General features: G+C 29.4%; 1 protein-coding gene and 1 long non-coding RNA gene across 2 annotated transcripts; one reads left to right on the top strand and one right to left on the bottom strand.

Moving 5' to 3' along the window:
* Positions 1-2,746: 2,746 nt before the first annotated feature.
* LOC148575103 (uncharacterized) lies at positions 2,747-5,682 on the bottom strand. The gene is made up of 5 exons (XR_015904782.1): positions 5,334-5,682; positions 5,183-5,261; positions 4,931-5,102; positions 3,250-3,440; positions 2,747-2,864 (listed from the first exon to the last, which is right to left on the bottom strand). It is a non-coding gene; the product is annotated as an uncharacterized LOC148575103 (long non-coding RNA).
* Positions 5,683-16,857: 11,175 nt separating this feature from the next.
* Positions 16,858-18,726, top strand: LOC107625656 (uncharacterized). The gene is made up of 3 exons (XM_016328352.3): positions 16,858-17,045; positions 17,428-17,754; positions 18,355-18,726. The coding sequence occupies exons 1-3, from the start codon at positions 16,979-16,981 to the stop codon at positions 18,504-18,506; spliced, it is 546 nt and encodes a 181-aa protein (XP_016183838.1). The 5' UTR covers positions 16,858-16,978; the 3' UTR covers positions 18,507-18,726.
* Positions 18,727-21,504: the final 2,778 nt, after the last annotated feature.

Raw genomic sequence — 21,504 nt, 5'->3', positions numbered from 1 at the left:
CCATTCTTCTTGACAACGGAGTTGATTCTTACTAAAGAATTATTTCTGGTCTTTTGCTTCCACCTGGATGCTCCACACTTTTTGCATCTAGACAAGTCTTGGTCGAAACCCTGGTATAGCATGCAGTCATTTGGACATGTATCTATCTTCTTGTACTCAATACCGAGCTTTTTTATGATCCTCTTGTCATCATGCATGGTCTTCAGAATCCTTGCATGCTCAAATGCATCCCCCAATAGCTCCAGAATCAATCTGAAAGCCTTGTTGCTCACTCCGCACATGCACTTTATATGGTACAGCCTCACCAAGAAAGACAGCTTCGAGAATCTTGAGCATCCCGGATATAATCTCTGCTCGCCGTCCTCAAGCAGGTCGTGAAAGGCATGAGCCTCGCAGCTAGGCTCGTCAGATAAGTACGGCAACCCATCTGCACTATCTCTGACCACTTTATCCATCGTGTCTTCATCATCACCCTGCAGTCCCGGAAAGTTGAATGCCTCGTAGACCATGTCAAGCATTTAATCTCCTGCGTTTCCAGTGGGTTCTAATGTTTCTCCACCTCTCGAGCTCTCGTCTACGATCCTCTCACCGTGATGTAACCAAAAGGTATAGTTAGGGGGAAAGGGTTTCATCAGAAGATGATCGTAGGCATCCTCTCTGGTTTGGAAAAACCGGAACCCACACAAAGGACATGGACAATGTATCATCCCATCGGATGATGCATTGACAAATGCGAAATCAAGAAATCTATTCAGCCCATCCCTATATTATGCACTACCTCGTGGCTTTGTAATCCAACTCTTATCAATGTCTAATTAAATGAAAAGGCACGAACAAATAAATGTACAGTAAATAAATAAATAACACTAACAAACCTATTGGAAAAAAATTGGGATATGTGTCAAGAGAAACAACAACAGTTAATCATAAATATAAGACGGAATAACTCAAAACGGAAAAAGAAACAAAGTTACTTGCATCCCGGATAACATGTAGCACATGAAAAGTATTTGGAAGGAGGCATACTCATTGCAAAATTCTATGCTTTCTTTAAAAAAATATTGGTAGAAAGAATTGTTGGTTTCAGGTCCAAAAAATGAAAATATAAAGAAAAGCTCCCTTAAAGATGAAAAAGAAAGCAGGAATAACTGATAAAATTAAAAAATAAATAAAACAATAACTATAATCCATCATAAGGCACAGAGAATAGAATATTCAAATTATCTTAAAAAATGAAAAAGAAAATAGGATTGAAGGTTAGATTTAAAAAACAATTAAAATAAAAAATATAAATAAACAATTATAACAGATAGAGAATAGAAATTGGAAATTGTAAATATATTACTTTAGATATGATTCTAAGAAAGTCATATTATGGATTTCTTGTGCTGTCTTCTAGCGTGTATGAACAAATAATTTGTTCAGTGTAAAAGAAAATAACAATAAAAATAAAAAAGATAGGACAAGAAGAGTCAGTCAAAAAAGAAATGGGAACCAAAAATGCTAGCAGGTGAAATATCCGTTGCTTCATAAGTTGTAGGATCAGCAGAAAACAAACTAAGAGCCCAACTATTTTGTATTCATTGTTCTTCTTCTCAACACATAGATAGACTATAATAGTTTTCATCTTGTATTCAGAGGAGATGAATAATAATAATAGAAAAAATAGAAATTATATATTTATTTACTGATATATCTAAGTTGTGGATTCCAATTTCCGATGATCGACTCAAGAAAAACCCAATATTTTCGTTACTTGAAAAAAATAAAGGTCAAACAAGAAAATTTAAACTTAAGAATCTGAATTCTGAGAAATAACAAGAAAATTGGCATGGCTATGACTGTATGAAACCAAAACGTATTGCGAATGGACCTGGTACACACGAATTATTGGGGTACCCTTATTTGGATTTGAGCCATGGAAGAAGATGCTACAACAATAATAATTATAGTAATAATAATAAAGCATATAATTGAGTTCTTATAAAATTTTGGCTACATTTGCAATGAAAAAAAGAAACTGTTTTAACCAAGGAAGAAAAAGAAAGGGGATACTTTCGTTAAGGGACAGAAATTGGAGTCAATTAAAAAAAATGTTAAGTCAAATTAATCACGCAAAGTATATAATAACTCCATTATTATTCATACTTGTAAAAACATCAAAACCGTTTATCTCTTCTGTTCAACACTTTTTCTGCCAATAATTAATATATAAACCAGCTAAGCTAGCTAGCGGCACAAAGTACAATCAATAAAGACCCATGTGTTTATATGTTTGTTAGAACTTAGAAACTCCTCTTGATTTTAACATTTCATTCATCAATCAGATGATAACATGTATGAATGCTGCAAAACATGGAAAAGAAATAGGTTCACAGTATACAGAAAGTACAATCAACAAGCTTTGATAAATTCAATGAACTGGACACAATAAACCAAATACTTTGAAAATGCAGCTATCTCAGGAACCAAGCAGCAAGAAGAAATAAGAATTGTACAATCACATGTACAAGTTTCAAAGAGATTCAACTAAGAAGCAAATTTAAAATTGTTCCATCAAAACCATTTGGATGGATCAGAGTTAACAGATACAAATTTTGTTGAAATAAAATGTTCTCATTTTCTAGCAAATTTGTTTAACAAAAAACCAATTTGTAAAGCACAAATAACCCAGCAGCAATACAGCATATGAAAAATAAAAATACCAACGTTCAATTGTCACTTGGAAGAGTCAATAACAAAGTGCTAGTTATTGTAAAAATTGGCTTGATTATATATGTATTCTCTATATACCCTTCATCCTTCATCCTTAAAGCATGAGTAGAATTTCAGTCTTTTTAACTCCCACCCTTCCCATTTAACGTCTGCATCAATAAATCTATAACCCAGTCAACTTGTGCAAATAACGAAGCAAAAATCGAGGTCACCAATCCAATATTCCCCAATATTCTATATTATCAATTCTCCAACAATATCCAAAACCCACAGAATATTGCTTATAACACTTTAATAATACTGATAATAGGGCCAAGTTATAGTGTTGAGAAATTGCCAATGATGAATATTGCTTATAACACTTCAATAATATTATAGTTTGAATCAGTCTCAATTCATACTTATTATTTTCCTTTTAATAAAAAATAGTATGATCAATTCTACTACTCACATACGCAGAAGATGAGTAGAACAACAATAACAAATCAAAATCATCATAATCATAACAAATAACAGATTTAAAAGAACATTAACCTTGTTCAGAGTGTGCTCTAGAAGCTTCTTTGCTGCAAGTAATTTTGAAACTCTTATCAACAGCGGAGAGTGAAACACACTTTGGCAATTGCTTTGCACAGTAGTTAGCAGCTGACACCAAACAACGTCGCTTCCTGCACCAGAACCTTCTTCGTTGAAGAGCCTCTAAACACTTTAGGTTTCAAATAAATCTGCATAAAAACAGCGTGATTTCAATTCCAAAAACTCTTTCTATAGTGTAATTGTATAGTGGCTTCAAATTTCGAATCTTAGAAGCAGAACATAGATGCTAGTAGCATGCAAAGAGCATAGTGGAGATCATTATGAATACCTTAGCGTTTGATTGTTTTAATCTATACATGCACCTAAGTCCCTCTTGTTTCATGATTCCAATTCCAAGAATAGAAAGAAAGAACCATGACCAATTTATTCCTCTAATAATGATAATGACCCTTTTTTCATTTATATACCTAACCGTCAAATTCCTAGAGAATTATGGTATTGTTAGGGGCAGCCGGGAATGTTTAAGGCTTGTTTAAAGTTCATGAGTTATTTGAAAAGGAAAATTAATTTAAGGTGTTAACTAGTAAACTTAAAAGTGGAAATCACGAACCAAGTTGGGTTGGTCTAGTGGTTAGCTCACTAGTCCGCTTAAGCAAGTGTCGGGGGTTCGAATCCCGCCTTGTGCATGCAGCAACTCATTGGCCAGCGGCAAACCCTTAAATGGAGCTCAGTACCGCGACGGATTAGTCTTTGGCCTGTCGGGCTGGGGGATACCGTGGGAAACCAAAAAAAAAAAAGTGGAAATCACGTGTAGAACAGACCAAAAAAGAGGAAATGATGACAACCACTTGGCATATATTTATTAGGATTCATCAAAGACCTTGTAACTAGATTAGTCTATGAATCTTCGCTTTAAAAGGAACATGTATAAGGAAGGGGTTCAATTATGGTTCAGAGGCTTATGGAGTTTTCTCTTAACTCGTAGTGAAGCTTGCCTGATTCATTTCAACTCACATGATTGCCCTTTAAATTCAACTAACTAAAGCCAGTTTGAGAAAAAGAGGTACATGTGTGATCAATTGTGAGAAAAAGGGGAGGAAAAAAGCAAAAATGTACAATCGATTGAGAATCAGAAAATCTGGAAAATTAATTCAATCGAATGAGATCAACATGCTCTTTTGATCACTCAAACCACTCAACCTTGTTTCTCAACTCCACACTCATCACAACATGCGAAAAGTACTTAAGGTGTCTACATAATAAGCGAGTGTATACTCTGATTAGAATTATCTTTTACAATTATTTACAATCTGGTCTCATTACTTAAGAGAAAAAATAACAGAACAATCCATTCTTGCTGATCATATACAGATGTATGTATACTCTTATTAGAATTATCTTTTACATGGAAAAATTACAATCTGCTAGTTAATTAAGATCAATTAGCTATCTAGCTAGTAAAATCTCAAGTGTTCAAATAGTTAAAGTTATGACAAAAACATAAAAATGATTAGCCAGCTGAGCTTGCTCATAGTAGAACAACTCGCATGAATCAAATTCCTAACTCTAAACAGCAGCAATTAACCCAAATTAGCAGAAGATATAGACAAACTCTTTGTTCAGAATTCTGAACCAAGAACGTAAACAAGAAGGAAAGATCAGTTATTAAAGAACAAACCAGTGAAAGGGGAGAGGCCGCGATAGCTCAACTTGGCACACGGTGGAGGACGGTGGAACTGTTTCACGCACGATTGATGAGAAGCTCAACTTCGACGCCGGTGAGAGAAGCACGGATAGCAGTTGGGTGGGTTTCTGGAATTGTGGGCAAAAGCTCGAAAAATTGGGGGTTTCTGCAAAATTGGGGGAGTCGATTAATGGTTGTAACATGACAAGGGGGAATGGACAAATTGAATTATGATCAGATCCTCACCTGGGTGGGTTCTTCCGCTGATGAATTGGGGCTCTGCTCCTGCTCGTTTGGTGCGCTACCAAAAACAACTCGCGGGTTTCTAAACAATTGGGGGGAATCAATTGCTGGAAGTACGAAAAAGGGGGAATTGAAACAATGAATTGAAACTTACTTAGTGGCGTTTCTTGAAGTAGTCGCCAGGTATGTTGCGGAACGAAGGGTGGACGTGTTTCGCGCCTCTGCTCCTGCTTCTCTTCGCGCCAAGAAGACATGCCAAAACAAGGGGGCTTGAAGATATATACCCCCAAATGAGCGGCGGTTTTCACTGCCCAGCCGCTATCCAGGGGTGTTTTGCGGCTTCTGCCAGACCGCCACTCACTTCTACCGCTATCCTTCGAATGAGTGGCGATTATGGCCAAGGCCACTATTTAGTCGCCGCTATCCTCCGCCTCTACCGTAGTAATATAAAATTTTGTCATCTTACCATCTTTATATACCTAACAATTTTTTTCCACGAGGAACCAAATTTTGGTCTTTTCTAATGAAGCCAAGTTTAATGAACTAATAAAAAGGGGACACACGTTAATTTAGTTGTAATTTGTAAAGAATTGAAGCTGTATCTTCCTTTATGTTCAAACAGCCCTTGAACCTTCATTGTCTTTTCTATTTACTTTAATTTTTTAATTTCTCTGAAGAAATTAACAAATAGATGCCATAATATTTCGATCATAGTCCATACCACGTAAAATGATCAAAGCATGCTGATATAATAATAGTGGCAACGCATGCGCATGGAATGGAAGAAATTGACCATCTAGATAAATTAAAGCAAAGAGTCAACTTCTGATATTCCAATTCCAATTTGATACTAAAAAACGTGGTGAAACGTGCCTTACGACGTCATTGTTATTTTCTGCTTCTTTTGGTTTAATTATTTCTTTACTTTTCTTATTCTTTATAGCAATTAAACAAAACAACTCTCTATTTATTATATATTTTATATCAATAATTTAAATTTTAAAAAATAATTTATATATGAATCAGGTTAATTATTTTTTTATAAGATTATAAAAATTAGAAATAACCCAACATCTACTAATTTATTTGTTTTTTATAATAAATTATTTTTTAAAAAGAATTATACATTTTACTTTCTCTAAAATGTTTTTCCTTTTTCCTCCCTTTAACTTACTCAAAAAGTTCGGATTTTTAAAAGCCATTTCTTTAGCTTTCAAACTAATTTATAATTAATTACAGATCCAAAAATTTTTGACAGTATGAACAAATATTATACATGTATTATAATAAAAAATTTTAATTATTATAAAATATAATTAATTATCAATTATTTGACTAACACATCCATTAAAAAATTTAATAATCTAAAATAATAAAATGTTATTTAAAATGTATTTATTTTTGTTTTATATTTTAAAATATAAAAAGAATTTAAATAATAAAATAAAATCGCAATCACTATTGAATTTATAATTTTCATAATATATAAATATGTTATCTTGATTTAAAGTTGAATAGAATCTTAATTTCTCATTTTATCAATCTATCTCTTTAGTTTAAAAAAAAACATAATTTCTCTCTCTTTTTATATAGACTATTAAATAATCATTTAAAAATTATCTTTCATATGATCACAAAATCAACATTTTATTGTAATATTTTTAGTAAGAATTTTTTAAACTATGATCGTCAAAGCTAAGTTCAACAAAAAAAAAACACCAATAAATACACATATTCTTTATAATTTTAAAAAATATAAAAAATCTAATTAGTTTGATAATTGATATATATATATATCTTATACGAAGTTATGAAGTTAATTATTAGGTGCCAAAAGTTAAATTTAAAAAAAATTCAATAGATAAAATTAAAATAATCAAATTACTTTCTCATTATAAAACTAGTTATCTTAAATTTAAGCAAGGTATATAAAAAGTAATTCAGTATTTACTTCTATAAAATAATTGTTGAAAATTGAGATTTAAAAGTTATCTATATATCAACTATTTAATAAAATATCTTAACTTGAAAATAATTCTAATAAACACTACTAAAAAAATGTTAAGTACCACTTGATTTAGTGTCACATATTAGCGGTGAATATACCATCAAATTTATAGGCGGTAAATTTACCAGTAATTTTTGAAGGAAAAAATAGAATAATAGGCACGGAATCTAAGGACAGGTTTATCCGCTGTTAAATGCATTTAATGGAACGTTACATCTTGATGTCATTGAATACGTTACCGTCGGATTTATCTGCCGGTAAATTCGACGGTACGGTGCCCTAATTTCAAAACATGCGACCCTCCCTCTTCATTTTCGAAAACTTCCTTCTCTCTCCACCACTCTCCTCTCTCTCTCTCTCTCTTCTCTCTACTTCCGGCAGTCCCTCTGACCACCATCCACTAACGTCGGTCATCCGCATTCTTTTTCAAAAACTTCATAGACTCTCCTAAATCGTGTTTTGTCGCCTAAAACGGAGCTGCTCCCACTGTCTTCACCGTCCATTGGTGTCGCTATTGCTGTTGCTCCCTCTATTGCCGAAACTGCATGTCTCTCCCTCTTTCAGATAGGTTGGACAACTCCCTCATCCCCATCTGTTGCTGCTTTCCTTTTTTATTTTTTTAAAATAAAAAATTCTAACCTCATTTTTGGCCCCCAATTAGTGTAGCTATCGCGCCATCGATGTCACCACTGCGTCATTGTCGTTACTATCACGCTTAGAAGGTATTGATAATCTAATTTTTTGTTGTATTATATATATATATGTGTATATGTTTATTTGGTAGTATAAAGTTGATAAAAATTCTGTTTTAATTGAGATGGGGAATTAAAGTATATTTTTTTATAAAAAAAATACTTAAGTTTTAGTTGCTTTAAGTTATTTGCTGAGTCGATTTACTAATGCCATGTTTGTTGGATATTAATTTTTGAATATTCTACTTTTGGTTGGATTATTTAAAATGGAAGAACATGGAAGAATTTGTAAAGTCTTTTTTTTTTTAAAGTTGTCTTGTATGTTACACACAATAATTATTTTCTTCTTTAAGGCCTTAATTGAGTTTAATAAAATAATTTTATGAAAACATTTAATTAACACAATAAATTTATATATAAAGCCAAATCTAATAAAATAATTTTTATGTTCATCTAACATAATCAGAGCAAGTTTAACAAACTAACGAGGCAAAAATATAATACTACTGTATACTTTTAAGTAATTTTCTAAATTTTAATGGGCCATTTGTGACTAGCCTCTACTAATATATACATAAGTATGTCCTTGCCTATGATTTTATATAGAGTAAAGTATCGTTTTAATTTATCTTCAATGTTTGGAGTAAGTCTCTAACATTTTGTCCTTGCCTATGATTTTATTCCTAACGTTTCAATCATCCTATTTAAGTCTCTAACATTTTAAAACTGATTCAATGTTGTCCTGCCGTTAGGGATCAGCTAACAGAATTAACGGCAGGACAAAATTGAGACGATTTTAAAACGTTAGGGACTTAAATAGGACGAAAATGTTAGGGACAAAAATGATTCATAGAAATAAATTTTAATTTTATCCTTTAATAATATCAATTTTTTACTATACATAGTATTCAATTATTTTTTAATCACATCTAAATAAATTACACTTAATCATATTACTTTCATTTTAAATAAATTAATTTTTTTTTATAATTTTACTCTTAAAGATTTTTAGTTATCATGAAATGTTTGTAGAATGACTAGTATATAAACTTGCAGAAAAGAAAAAAAATAATATATATACAATAAAATATAAATTATATATACCTTTTGCCTCTAATGTATCAAAATTCTTTAAAATTATAAAAAAAATAAATTTATTTAAAATGAAAGTAACGTGATTAAGTGTAATTTATTTAGATGTAATTAAAAAATAATTGGACACTATGTACAGTAAAAAATTAATATTATTGAAAGATAAAATTAAATTAAAATTTATTTTTATGTATTATTTTTGTCCTTAACATTTTCGTCCTATTTAAGTCCCTAACGTTTCAAAATCGTCTCAATTTTGTCCCGCCGTCAATTCTGTTAATGGATCCCTAACAGCAAGACAACATTGAGTCAATTTTGAAACGTTAGGACTTAAATAGAACGATTAAAATGTTAAGGACAATTTTAAAACTTACCCCAAACATTGGAGACAAAAACGATACTTTACTCTTCTATATAAAAAACAATTAAGATCCTTAAATTGTTCTCTTTGGTTTAAACTAAAACCATCAATTATGAGATTAAAAAAATTCAATTTTGTTATGCGTACATTCTTTATTATAGGCACTATTTTAATATTAATATTTTTTTTAACAATCAATACATATTCTTTTAATTTTGTTTTATTAATTACAAAAAATAATCTAAATACATAATTTATTAATAATAATTATATTTTACACAAGTATTAAAAATATTTGGTATGAAAATAGTATTATTGTAATTTGTCATCTTAATTAATCTTTCACGTTGATTGATTACTATTTGCATTTATACATTGTAGTGACATAAATACAAAAACAATGGATTATATATTAATAGATATGAAATTAAACTGCATAATAATAATAATAATAATAATAATAATAATAATAATAATAATAATAATAATAATAATAATAATAATAATAATAATAATAATATTGTACATGGTAGCCTGATATATATTTAAAAAGTTGTGAAATATTTTATGAAAAATATCTGGAAATCCTAATTTATATATATTTTTAATTATCTTTCTAGTTTTTTAATAAAAAAAGTTTTGAATTTTTTTATCTTTTCGATATGATAAACCACCAAATTAAAAATGCTCTTAAATTATCAAATCACTAAAAGAAGTACTCTCCAAATTTGTTAATGATAAAAATACTCTTAAAATATTTTAAAATATGATAAAAAAATAAAAAAATTAATTTTTTTATAGGTAACAATTGAATTTTATATTTAGCAGCAAACTATTTGTACATTTGATCTGTAATTTTGTGGAGATATTTGGATAATAATTTAAAAAATACATGAAATAAAAACTAAAATTAGACCGCTAGATTTTTTTATTTTTAAAAAATATTTTTGAAAATTTACAAAAAAAGTTGCAAAAAATATTTATTTAGTATAAAATTACCAATTTTGGTGATTAATTTTTTAATCATGCTTATAAAAAATTATATCAAAATTAAATTAAATTTCTGAAGTTCTTGTTGAAAATATATATTTAATATTAGATATTTTTATCATATTTTAAAAATATTTTTATTGTTAACAAATTTGGAAGATACTTTTATTAGTAGCGATTTAATAATTTAAAGGCATATTTAATAGTTTACCCTTTTGATATTTTCAAAAAGTATATACAGTTAAATTTTTTATTCATTTAAATATTAAAAAATTAATTTGAATAATAAATTAAAAATCTCAATCATTATTCATATTTTATTGTGCATAAATATATATGAAACCAGAGTGCAAGAAAAAGCTAAGAATTACGAGATCGATTTGAGTTGTTTCTAGGTAGCGGTAAACCATATTGCTCTAATTTAGGTTGTGTGTTGAGGTTATTAATTAAAAAATATTTTATAGAAAAAATAATAAATTTTATTTTTTTAATATATATTGATTGTGAATTTATTAAAATAAAATATTAAAAAATTATTAATAATAGAGTATATATTAAGTCCCTTTAACTTAACGTAAGAGCTGATTAATTATTATGAGTTGCTATCAATTAGTTCTACTTAATAATTGGTTTTTGGTAGCTACTAATAAATTGTTATTTGCAAATTTGCTATCCCTAGACTTTTTGAGTTTTGACGGCTTCATGGGTACAACTAATTAATTGTTAAGAGATTGATGTCGTCGCTTAGGAATTGACTTTTTCTTCTTTCCTCCTTAGTCATTTCCTTTTTTTTTTGTTCCCTATCAAAGCTGCGTCAACTTTTTTTTTTTTTCAATTTTTGTTTTAATTTATTATTAAGATGGATACAGGTTGGATAGTGGATAGTGGATACTATACTACCGGAAAATGGAAATGAGTAAGTCAACCCATGAGTTAAACTGAGTTCAAATTATTAATAATAATTCAATAAGTTGAGTTTATAAGATCCTAATTGATGACAGTGAGCACGATATTTAAGTTTAGTTCATTTGCTCATCATGAGCTAGATATATTATATATAATATCAAATATTTTTTGCATACAAATTATTTTGACATACAAATTCATATAAATTTTTTTAATTTAATTTATCTCACGCGCTTCTCTTCTTTGTCATTTCTAATATTTTATTATCACAATCGAATTAAGTAATAATCTCAAGTGAGTGAAAGTCGATCCCACAAGAATTAACAGATTAAGCAAACAAAATCAACTGATTAATCTAGTCAGACTAGTAAATTAAAATTTTAAAAGTCTTGAAACATAAACAGAAAATAAACGAAACAAAAAGAAAAACAAACAGTAAGTTGAGAGGTAATATGAATTAAAGAATAAAGCTTCAAAGATGTTGAAACTTTCGAATTAATACTTTTCACTTTTAACCTTGATTATGCAAATACTTTTATGGCAAACCATTAGTAATCAAACTCCAATTCTTTGGTGATTTAATTTTCCTTTAACCTAATTAATCGCTAATCCCTTAGTCAATTATTTAATAAAAGAGTTGAAGAACGTTTTTGATTTATAAAATCACACAATTCATAAGAGTTTAATCTAGCTAATTCTATGCCACTTATCAATTCAGTTTCAAAACTTATAAATTATGAGAATCGGTTTTCAAGTTTAATTCAATTAATCAATTTTTCAAGAGATTAAGAAAATTCAAGTTAGAGAAGAATTGTTTTCCAATACATTCAAACCCTTTGAGATGAAGAACGAAAATCATTTCTTAAAGAGGAATCAATTACATCAATTAGAAATAGAAAAGTTATTGCATTAATCAATAGAACAAACAGAGCTCCTAACCTTAACTGAAGAGAATTAGAAACTCATGCTTGTTGTGAAATCCTTTAGAAAAATAAAACGGCCGAATAAGAGAGACGAACAAAGTGTCCCCTCTGTCTTAAATATTAACCCTAATTCAAATTCAAATTCAAATGAAAACAGAATCAAAACTAAAACAGAATTAAATCTATTTCCTAATTATTCTCTACCGAGAAGATATCTTCCTTGATTGCTTGTGATATTTAATAACTGTCCTCATTAATAGGCTTGTGATTGATCCTTCAAAGGTTAAGACATTGAAAAACAAAAGGCCTTAATGTTGCTTCTAGAATAGGCAGCGAGGCCCACGTAGTGCGTGGCTTGTTCCATGTTATACGTGACTTGTATTGAGAGAGTGATCCTGGAGTGTTATTTATGGGCTCATGTACAATGTGAAGTAGGCTGCGTTGTATGTGAGCCAATTTTCACGTACAACAGGTGTGTGCGTACGTACACTTTGCCAAACTCTCCTATGCTGTGCATACGCATGCATGGGTGTATACATATATCTCCTGCGTAGTACGTGAAAATGCCTACGTACTATGTAAATTGTTTAATATTTGTGATTTGTGCATACGCACAGGTGCGTGTGTATGCACACTTCCTTTTACTTCTTTCATGTAGTGTATCAATTTGGTTCACGTACAACGTCAATGCTTCCTTTTGCTTTCCAGGAGCTTTCTGTTCCATAGAGCTTTCTGTTTCTATGATTCTTCTGTTTCAGGAAGCTTTTTTTTGCATGCTTTCTATTCTGTTTATTTGTGTTTTCCTTCGTAAGCTTCCTGTAATTAATCAATTCAACTAATCAAAGTAATATTCATTCTAACCTCAAATTTATTGATTATTTAACAGAAATTTTTAATAAATTACTTGAAAACAAGGGGGAAAAACACTAAAGATGCACACACATCAATAATATAGTCATTTTTGTGTGTTATTTTTAAATTGAGTTTGTGTGTCGCAATCAATAAAGAAATTCGGTGTTAGAGTTATGAATCTGAATTATTATTATGATGAATTTGCTCCATTCTCGTTTCGGTGTATTTTAGAAAATTTTCGGCATATATTGGAAATCTTTCAGTGTATTGTGAAAATTTTTTAGTGTATTTTTATTTTGATATATTCTGCATAATTCAAAATTCTTCCTCTTCCTCCTCCTCATCTTCTGTTGTTGCTTCTTCTTCTTTTTTACCATCATCATCATCTTTTTTTCTTATTCATCTTTTTCTTCTTGTTTAACATTCTCAAATTTCTTCTTGTTTTACTCTCTTAACAAGAATAAAAACAAAAAAATTAAACAAAGAAGAAGAAGAAACACATAATACTGTAAAATTACTTGAAAGATGATGAACTTACATTTATTCAACTAAAAGAAAAAAAGAAGAAGAAAAAATGCATTAAAGAAAATATTTTTGCACATTTGTAGCAAAATTTTGATGTAGGAGTTCTGAATCTAAATTATTATTGTGATGAATTTATTCCATTTTCGTTTGGTATATTTTGCAAATATTTTGGTGTATTTTGGAAATCTTTCGATGTATTTTTATTTTGATAAGTTCTGCATAATTCAAAACTCTTCCTCTTCCTCTCCTCCTCCTCATCTTTTGCTACTACTTCATTCTTCTTCTTTTTCATCGTCGTCGTCGTCGTCATCATCATCATCATCATCATCATCATCATCATCATCATCTTCTTCTTCTTCTACCTTCTCAAGTTTCTTCTTATTTTACTCTCTTAACAAGAATAAAAATAAAAAGTCAAACAAAGAAGAATATGAAACATATAATACTACAAAATTACTTGAAGATGATGAACATACATTCATTCAACTAAAAAAAAAGAAATATGAAAAAAATGCATTAAAGAAAATATTTTTGTGCATTTGTAGCAAAATTTTGGTGTAGGAGTTCTGAATCTGAATTATTATTCTGATAAACTTGTTCCATTTTTTGGTATATTTTGAAAATATTTCAGTGTATTTTGAAAATCTTTCAGTGTACTGTGAAAAATTTTCGGTGTATTTTTATTCTGATAAATTTTGCATAATTTAAAACTCTTCCTCTTTCTCCTATTCATCTTGTGCTGCTGCTTCTTCTTTTTCACCATCATCATCATCTTCTTTATTTTTTTTATTCATCTTTTCTTTTTTGTTTTACCTTCTCAAGTTTCTTCTTGTTTTACTCTTTTAACAAGAATAAAAATAAAAAAATCAAATAAAGAAGAAGAAACACATAATGTTACAAAATTACTTGAAAGATGATGAACTTGCATTCATTCAACTAAAAGAAAGAAAGAAATAAGGAAAAGAAGAAGAAAAAAAATACAACATTAGAGAAAACATTTTTGTGTATATGCAGCAAATTTCGGTGTAAAACGAAGATATTTATGTGTGTTGTTTAAGAATTTTTGGTGTTTTTGTACTGATAAGTTCTGCATAATTCAAAACCATTTCTCTTCATCCTCCTCTTCTTCTGTTTCTTCTTGGGAGAAAAAATCAAACAAAGAAGAAAAAAAATACATAATGTTGTAAAATCAATAAATAGAAGATGAGAAAAAAATGCAGCAATAATAACAACAATAAAAAGAACGACGATGAGGATGAAACACGTGAAGAAGAAGAAGGAGGAACGTGATAAAAAAAGAAGAGGAATGCAAAGAAGAAGGAGAAGAAGAAGAAGGAGGAGAAGAAAGAGGAGGAAGAACGTAAAATACAAATGTTGGAGAAGAATTGTTTCTTATTTTGCGCTATTTAAAGTTGAAAAAGCGCGTGTTTATACGCTCTCTAAATTGAGGATTATTTTTGTTGGATTTGAACTAATTTGTATAAACTTGTATGCCAAAAAAATTTGTAAATATAACATGTCTCATATAATAAACACTAGCAAGTAGCAACTTTGCAAACAGATTCAATTATTTTTCTATTGTTTTAGAATAATTATTTTTTATAATTATTTTCATATGATTGTAAATTTTAACATTCTAATTTAAAAGTTAACTAGAAATAATAAATTATAAAAAAATATGCATCGTTTAAATAATCATACATTTTTTTGTTTTTGATGATATTTTTTAACCTGATAAGTCAATGATTAATTTGTAGCGAATTTAAATTCTATTTAAGAGTTTATTACTAGTTAATGACTTATTATATGCACAAAGCGAAATCTAAATAATTTTCGACACTTAAGCAAATTAGTAAATTAACTGCTAGATTAACCTAAATTAATTATATTATCTTACCTTTTAAAAAATATAATAAATAAATTTAAATTAAATAAGTTAAGAAAAAAACATTACGTTATCGTATATAAGAAACTCAACATAAAGATAAGTATTTACGAATGCCATTATAAGTTAGTTATTTTTAAATGTCATTGAAATTTATTTCTTTTCCCACAAATTTAATTGGAAGCCAGAATAAAAATTTGCATCCCAAATATTATTCATCTTCCTGTATAATATTAATGGATAAAAATTATTTTATTTTTTTCTTAATTTTATATTTAATATTTTAAATTATTTTTTAGTAAAAAAAGTTTTGTTATATATTTAAGTTTTTTTACAACCAAAGTTAATTAAGTTAGTCTAAATCTAACAAAAATCAGTTTTATTGGCCTCCAACAATCTCGACTAATATAAACATTTGTATTCTGTGTTTCTCCTCATCCTTCTTCTTCGCATTTCTTTGTGCATTCTTCTCATTGTTGTTCTTTTATTGCTATTGTTGTTGCTATGTGTATTTTTTCTTTTCCTTCTCTTTTCTTAATAATTTTGCAGTATTATATATATATATATATATATATATATATATATATATATATATATATTATTCTTATTAAAAGAGTAAAACAAAAAGAATCATAAAAAGATAAAATAAGAAGGAGAAAATGAATAATTTTTATGCATAATTTTAATATCTCTTTATACTTTACAAATATTTTAAAGTAAAGACTTTTTTGACGTGTCAAATATATAAATTTTGAAAGAACATGGTTTATATAATTTTTTTTGTGCTTTGTCAGGAAATGCAAAAAAATAAAAATAAAAAATAAAACATTTTCAAAGTATGATATTCCTGCTTGTTACAAAAGCACATCAAGAGAGTCTAAATACCTTTTAATGACACTTGTTTGTTAGGTTTTGGAGTTAGTTATTAATTTTTACACTCCCACTTTTATGATGTAGAATTTTCAGGCTTATTATCATTAGTGGTATAAGCTGAACTTTCTTTGGTCGCTACATGTATAAAAAGTGTAAAAAATAGAAAATTTCTAGAAAAATATGAATGATTACAAAATATGCGTCTTGAGTCTTGACCACGATGCCGCCTTATGAATTTCTTGGAAAATTAATAATACATCCAAACACGTCTTAGTAGGTAGTAATCAATTAATACCATGACTCATGCATTACCACGAAACAATGAAAGTAAACGGCTCACACCAACGATCAAAAGCAATAAAGTTTAATAATTTTTTTTTAATATTTTCATAGAAATGTGTCTCATTATTTAATGTTGATTAAGTATATTGTGGAAAATGATATTTGTGACTAAGCCAAACTTTGAGAACCACATGTAACCGCGTCCATATACACGAATTAAAAAGTCTATTAGGGGACGCGTAATTTTGTTCCACTTGTCACATACAACTATATATAAATACATTCACATTTTAGTGCTACCAAATTCACAAAACAAATTCTCCACAGCTTCTCCTCAAAGATTTGAAGCACTCCTAAAAAGAAAAAACCAAACAAACAAACAAACAAACAACACCCATAATTTTGAAACCATGTCTTTCTCAAAGAAATTGCCTTTGGTTCTCTTGTTTTCTTCCCTTTTCATCCATGCATCTTTAGGTACGTATGGTCTCTTTGATATTTTTCATGTCTTGCTCATTTGTTTTTTCTTTCATACCACAATAATGAAGTCATTTTATATATATGGAATCAAACATAATTACTATGAGATAATTAGATATTATTAGTATAGCGTAGTTTAATTTTTGGGTCAATTAAGGAGAAACCACCTTGAATATATCAATCCCTTAATATATAACATTAAGTAAGTTAATTTATATATTATCATCGATTTTTATATCAAACAATATTTTAGGAAAATTTCAAAGTTGCACCCTTAAAAAAATGTCTCGAAAATAAGTAGGGCATGCAAATAATTCCTTAAATTAATTTGATTTTAGGATATATAAAATAATAAAATGTAAAATTGATGAATTGGCAGGTGAGTTGGTATGTGAGGACTTGCCAAAGGACTTGTGTGCATTCTCAATAGCCTCCTCAGGGAAGAGGTGCTTATTAGAGACGGAGAGAGCGGCGGACGGCGGCGTGGAGTACCAATGCCGGACGTCAGAAGCCGTGGTGGAGAGGATGTCGGAGTACATCGAGACGGACCAATGTGTGGCCGATTGTGGGGTTGATAGGAGCTCAGTTGGGATCTCATCTGATGCTTTTTTTGAGCCACAATTCTCCGGCAAGCTTTGCTCCCCAGCATGTTACAAGAATTGCCCTAACATTGTTGACCTTTTCTTCAACTTGGCTGCTGGAGAGGGTAAGATCGGAATTCATTTTTATTTTTTTTCCAATTCAATGCATGGAATAATTATTTTAAAGAAATCTTTGAAAGCTAAGTTATCTTATAATATGTTTTGCTCTTACTATTCACAATGAAAGCTTTCAACATACCACACCATAGGAAAATCATATCTTCAAATAAACTTCAAATCTAATCAAAGTATATATATTGTTCTTTATTCTTCACAAAATCAAAGAAGTAATTAATACGGATATGGAAGTGTTGCACATTTGCATTCTTTAGTTTAGATTGCATGCAGAGAGGACTCTGTTTATTCCATTATCACTTTTAAATGGCCAAATTTTTGTATCTGTGACCTATTAAAATGCATTTTATGGTAACTAAAATTATGATGACTATAAAATTTTGACAAAATTTAAAAAAATAGCTAAAATTAAAATTATATTTTTTAATTTAAACAAATAAAAAAAAATAACATTAATTTTAGCTATACTTTTTAAGTGTTGTCAAAATATATGATCACCATAAGTCCATAACTACTATTGTAATAACAACTATCATAAAATTGACCTTAAAATATATATATTAATTATTCTTATATTTAAATTTATGCAGGAGTGTATTTGCCAGAGCTATGTGAGAAGCACAAGACAAATCCTCACCGTGCCATGGTTGAGCTAATGAGCTCAGGAGTTGCAGCCCCAGGACCTGTTTCTAATAATCTCTCTGAAGATATTTCATCAGCATCTGCCCCTTCTCCACAGTAATCATCATCATTCTTTTTCACTCTTTTGATGGTGCAAATTTTAATGGGTTGGGTTTGGATTTAAATGTTGGTGTTGATATAGAATTTAGCATTATGTAACTAGTTATATATTTGTTATCTAAATTTATCAAATTTTGGAAATATTGTTGGTGGTCTTCTTTTTGAGAGAGATGATATGAACTTCGATACAATAAAAAAAAAGTGCTATTCTTGGTACTAGATACAAATTTCTCATGTGTTTGCTTTTTTTTTTTTAGTTTAATTTTGTTATGTATTAAACATATAAAAGAATTTTATATTATTGTCTAACATTTTTAAAATAAGAGCAATAATAATATCACAAAATATTGAAGAAAATCAGTACAATTACAATTACTGCACGACAAATCATAAAAATACAAATTAAATATGCTAATTGAAATTTATTGTCATTCACGGAGACAATTCTATATATTTTAGAATGAATATTCATTGATGATGGTAAAAAAATGAAAAATGCTAGAGGATTATCAGAATTTATTTTTCTTGACCATTAATTAGTTAATAATGTTTAAAAATATAAGATAATATATATTGTTGGATTACTAAATTAAAAGAATTGAGTTGATAGTAATGATTAAAAATAATAAATTCTAATATCCCTAATATTTCTCTAAACCAATAACCACCTTGACCTTGACATTCTAAGTGGTAACCCATAGATTGATATCTGATTGTCGATTAAATTTTTATGGTGGTTCTTGATATTTATGCTTTGCAATGATTTAGTCTTTAAGATTTAAATTGTATTATTTTCGTCTTTAAAATTCAGCTTTGGGTACTAAATTAATCTCTTAACTCTTTTGCGGAATGAAAATAGTACAATTGAAAAGATGAAACTCAAATACTACAATACATTATGTGAATATCAAGAATCACTTTAGAGATTTAACTATATTTATTCGTAAAAAAATTTGTATAAACAAGCGTTTTAATAATTTAAAAAAATTATTGAAAATTTTAATTTATTTTTTAATTATTTTTTAATTTTTAAATAAAAATTTTAATTTTATCTTTTTTATGTTTTCAAAAAATACTATATATATTTAAATTTTATTTATTTAAATATTAAAAGAATAATTAAAAAAAATAAATTCGTATTTTTATTCATTAATATGTCTACAGTGAAAAAAATATCTTTCACTTTCCACGTGTTAGATCCCGGCACCATGAAGGAATTGGCCTATTTTTTTAAACTTGGAATTTGACATTTTCAACTAGGAATATCTAAGCCATCAACTTTTGAATTTTCATGTTTGATCTAAACCTTCTAGAAATGGAGTTCCAACAGCTGATTAAATTTTTAAGTCAACTACAATAAATTTATTTTTCCTGCAAACAAAAATGGGAACGTGGTTTAATTACTTGTCAAATTTAACATCCGTTTCCTCCCTCTTTCATTCTCAAATTTTCTTTTCAATATAGTACTTTCTGTTACTTTCAAAATGAAAAAGAGCATTTTTATGCTTATTTTTTCCCTATTTTTTGAAGGACATATATTGGTTATCGGATGACTTATAGATCTTAAGTTATCGAATGGTTAATAAAAAGCGCTAAAAATAGGATAACTTTAAATAATTTATTGAGGACTACTCTAGTGTACAGATATAACTTCATAACTATGAAGCACGGACACTTTGCTAAGTTGCCGTGTCTGCGTGTCGGACACATTTCGGACACGACACTCACCGACACTCGTCCGACACGCGTGTCTGCTGTGTCCAAACCATGTCTCAATAAAAAATAAAAAATTCTTCTCCGGACACACTTAGACACACCTAAATACCATCATGTGTCAGCGTGTCCGGTCTTATTCTTAATAGATATTCTTAAAATAAATTTAGATATAGTATATATTATTATTTATTAAAACAAAAAATATTTTAAATACTTGATATAATTAAAATAAGACATTAAAAATAATTAAAAAAATTAATTTATATTTTAATATCAATAAAATATTAAAATATCATTACGGTTTATCTAAAAAGTACTTTATATTTTATATGTATGTGTGTCCCCGTGTCATGTAAGATTTTAAAATTCGCGTGTCGGCGTGTCCCGTGTCGTGTCGTGTCCCGTGTCCGTGTTAGTGTCCGTGCATCATAGCTTCATACAAATATACAGATGTAGCTTCTTTTTATATAGAATGCAGATACGTGTTATCTTTAGTATGCAGGATCCAGCAGGTTGTCAAGAGGTTGATGGCGTTGATGGAAGGGTCGATTTAGCCGAGCTGGTGGCGTGAAATTCAATGGAGTTGAGTGTGCTGGGACGCCGTTGGTGGAAACTTGTTGAATTGGGCCTTGTTGGGCGCGGGAGGAAAAAAAAATTGGAGTAGAGGCTGTGAAGTTGGGTCTTTGTCCCACCCTTCACCTCACATCGAACCAAACCCTAGGTTCACACTGGTGCACCGCCGCCGCTGGGCATCGCACGGCCGCCGTCCGTCGCGCGCGGGATTGAGCTCTGTTAGGCGTGGTCGGTGGTGGTCTTTGTGCTTTTGAGGTCGCTAATCATCCGCTACTTCGTCGTAGCCCTGGAGTGGTGGTGCTCTGACTTCGCAGCCAGGTATGTAGCCACCTTCTCGCCATTCCTCGCTATTCATGTTAGATAAGTATGCACACGCATTTTCAAACCTTAAAAAGAAATAAATTCTAGTTCTGTTGGTCAAAGTGAAGGCTTGAAGGATTTTTGAGTTTACTCCTGTAAGTTGTAATCTTTGGTGTGAAGTTTGTGTTTGAGTTTGATCTGTGTTAAAAGAAATAAGGAAATTTGTCGTCAAGTTGCTTGGTGAGAACTGGATGCAGATTCTAGGTTAGGACCGAACCACAGTAAATCATGGATGTCTCTGTCTGTAAACGCTTGTCGAAATTTGTTATTCGATTCGTCTATATAACTTCCAACAAAATCTAATGTCAGCCTCATTAGATTAGTCAAATCTATGTTTTAGTCTCAACCTC

Source organism: Arachis ipaensis, chromosome B2, assembly GCF_059453495.1.
Source record: "Arachis ipaensis isolate K30076 ecotype BB chromosome B2, ASM5945349v1, whole genome shotgun sequence".
Classification (NCBI taxonomy): Eukaryota; Viridiplantae; Streptophyta; class Magnoliopsida; order Fabales; family Fabaceae; genus Arachis; species Arachis ipaensis.
Note: the sequence above shows the minus strand (reverse complement) of the source record. Positions and strands in the feature narration are given on the sequence as shown.

What these genes read in the sequence shown, in the direction of transcription:
- LOC107625656 (XM_016328352.3), top strand. Translation starts at nt 16,979, where the DNA reads ATGTCTTTCTCAAAGAAATTGCCTTTGGTTCTCTTGTTTTCTTCCCTT. An exon ending in TTTCATCCATGCATCTTTAG is followed by an intron (nt 17,046 to 17,427) that starts GTACGTATGGTC and finishes ATGAATTGGCAG; the next exon opens with GTGAGTTGGTATGTGAGGAC. An exon ending in CAACTTGGCTGCTGGAGAGG is followed by an intron (nt 17,755 to 18,354) that starts GTAAGATCGGAA and finishes AAATTTATGCAG; the next exon opens with GAGTGTATTTGCCAGAGCTA.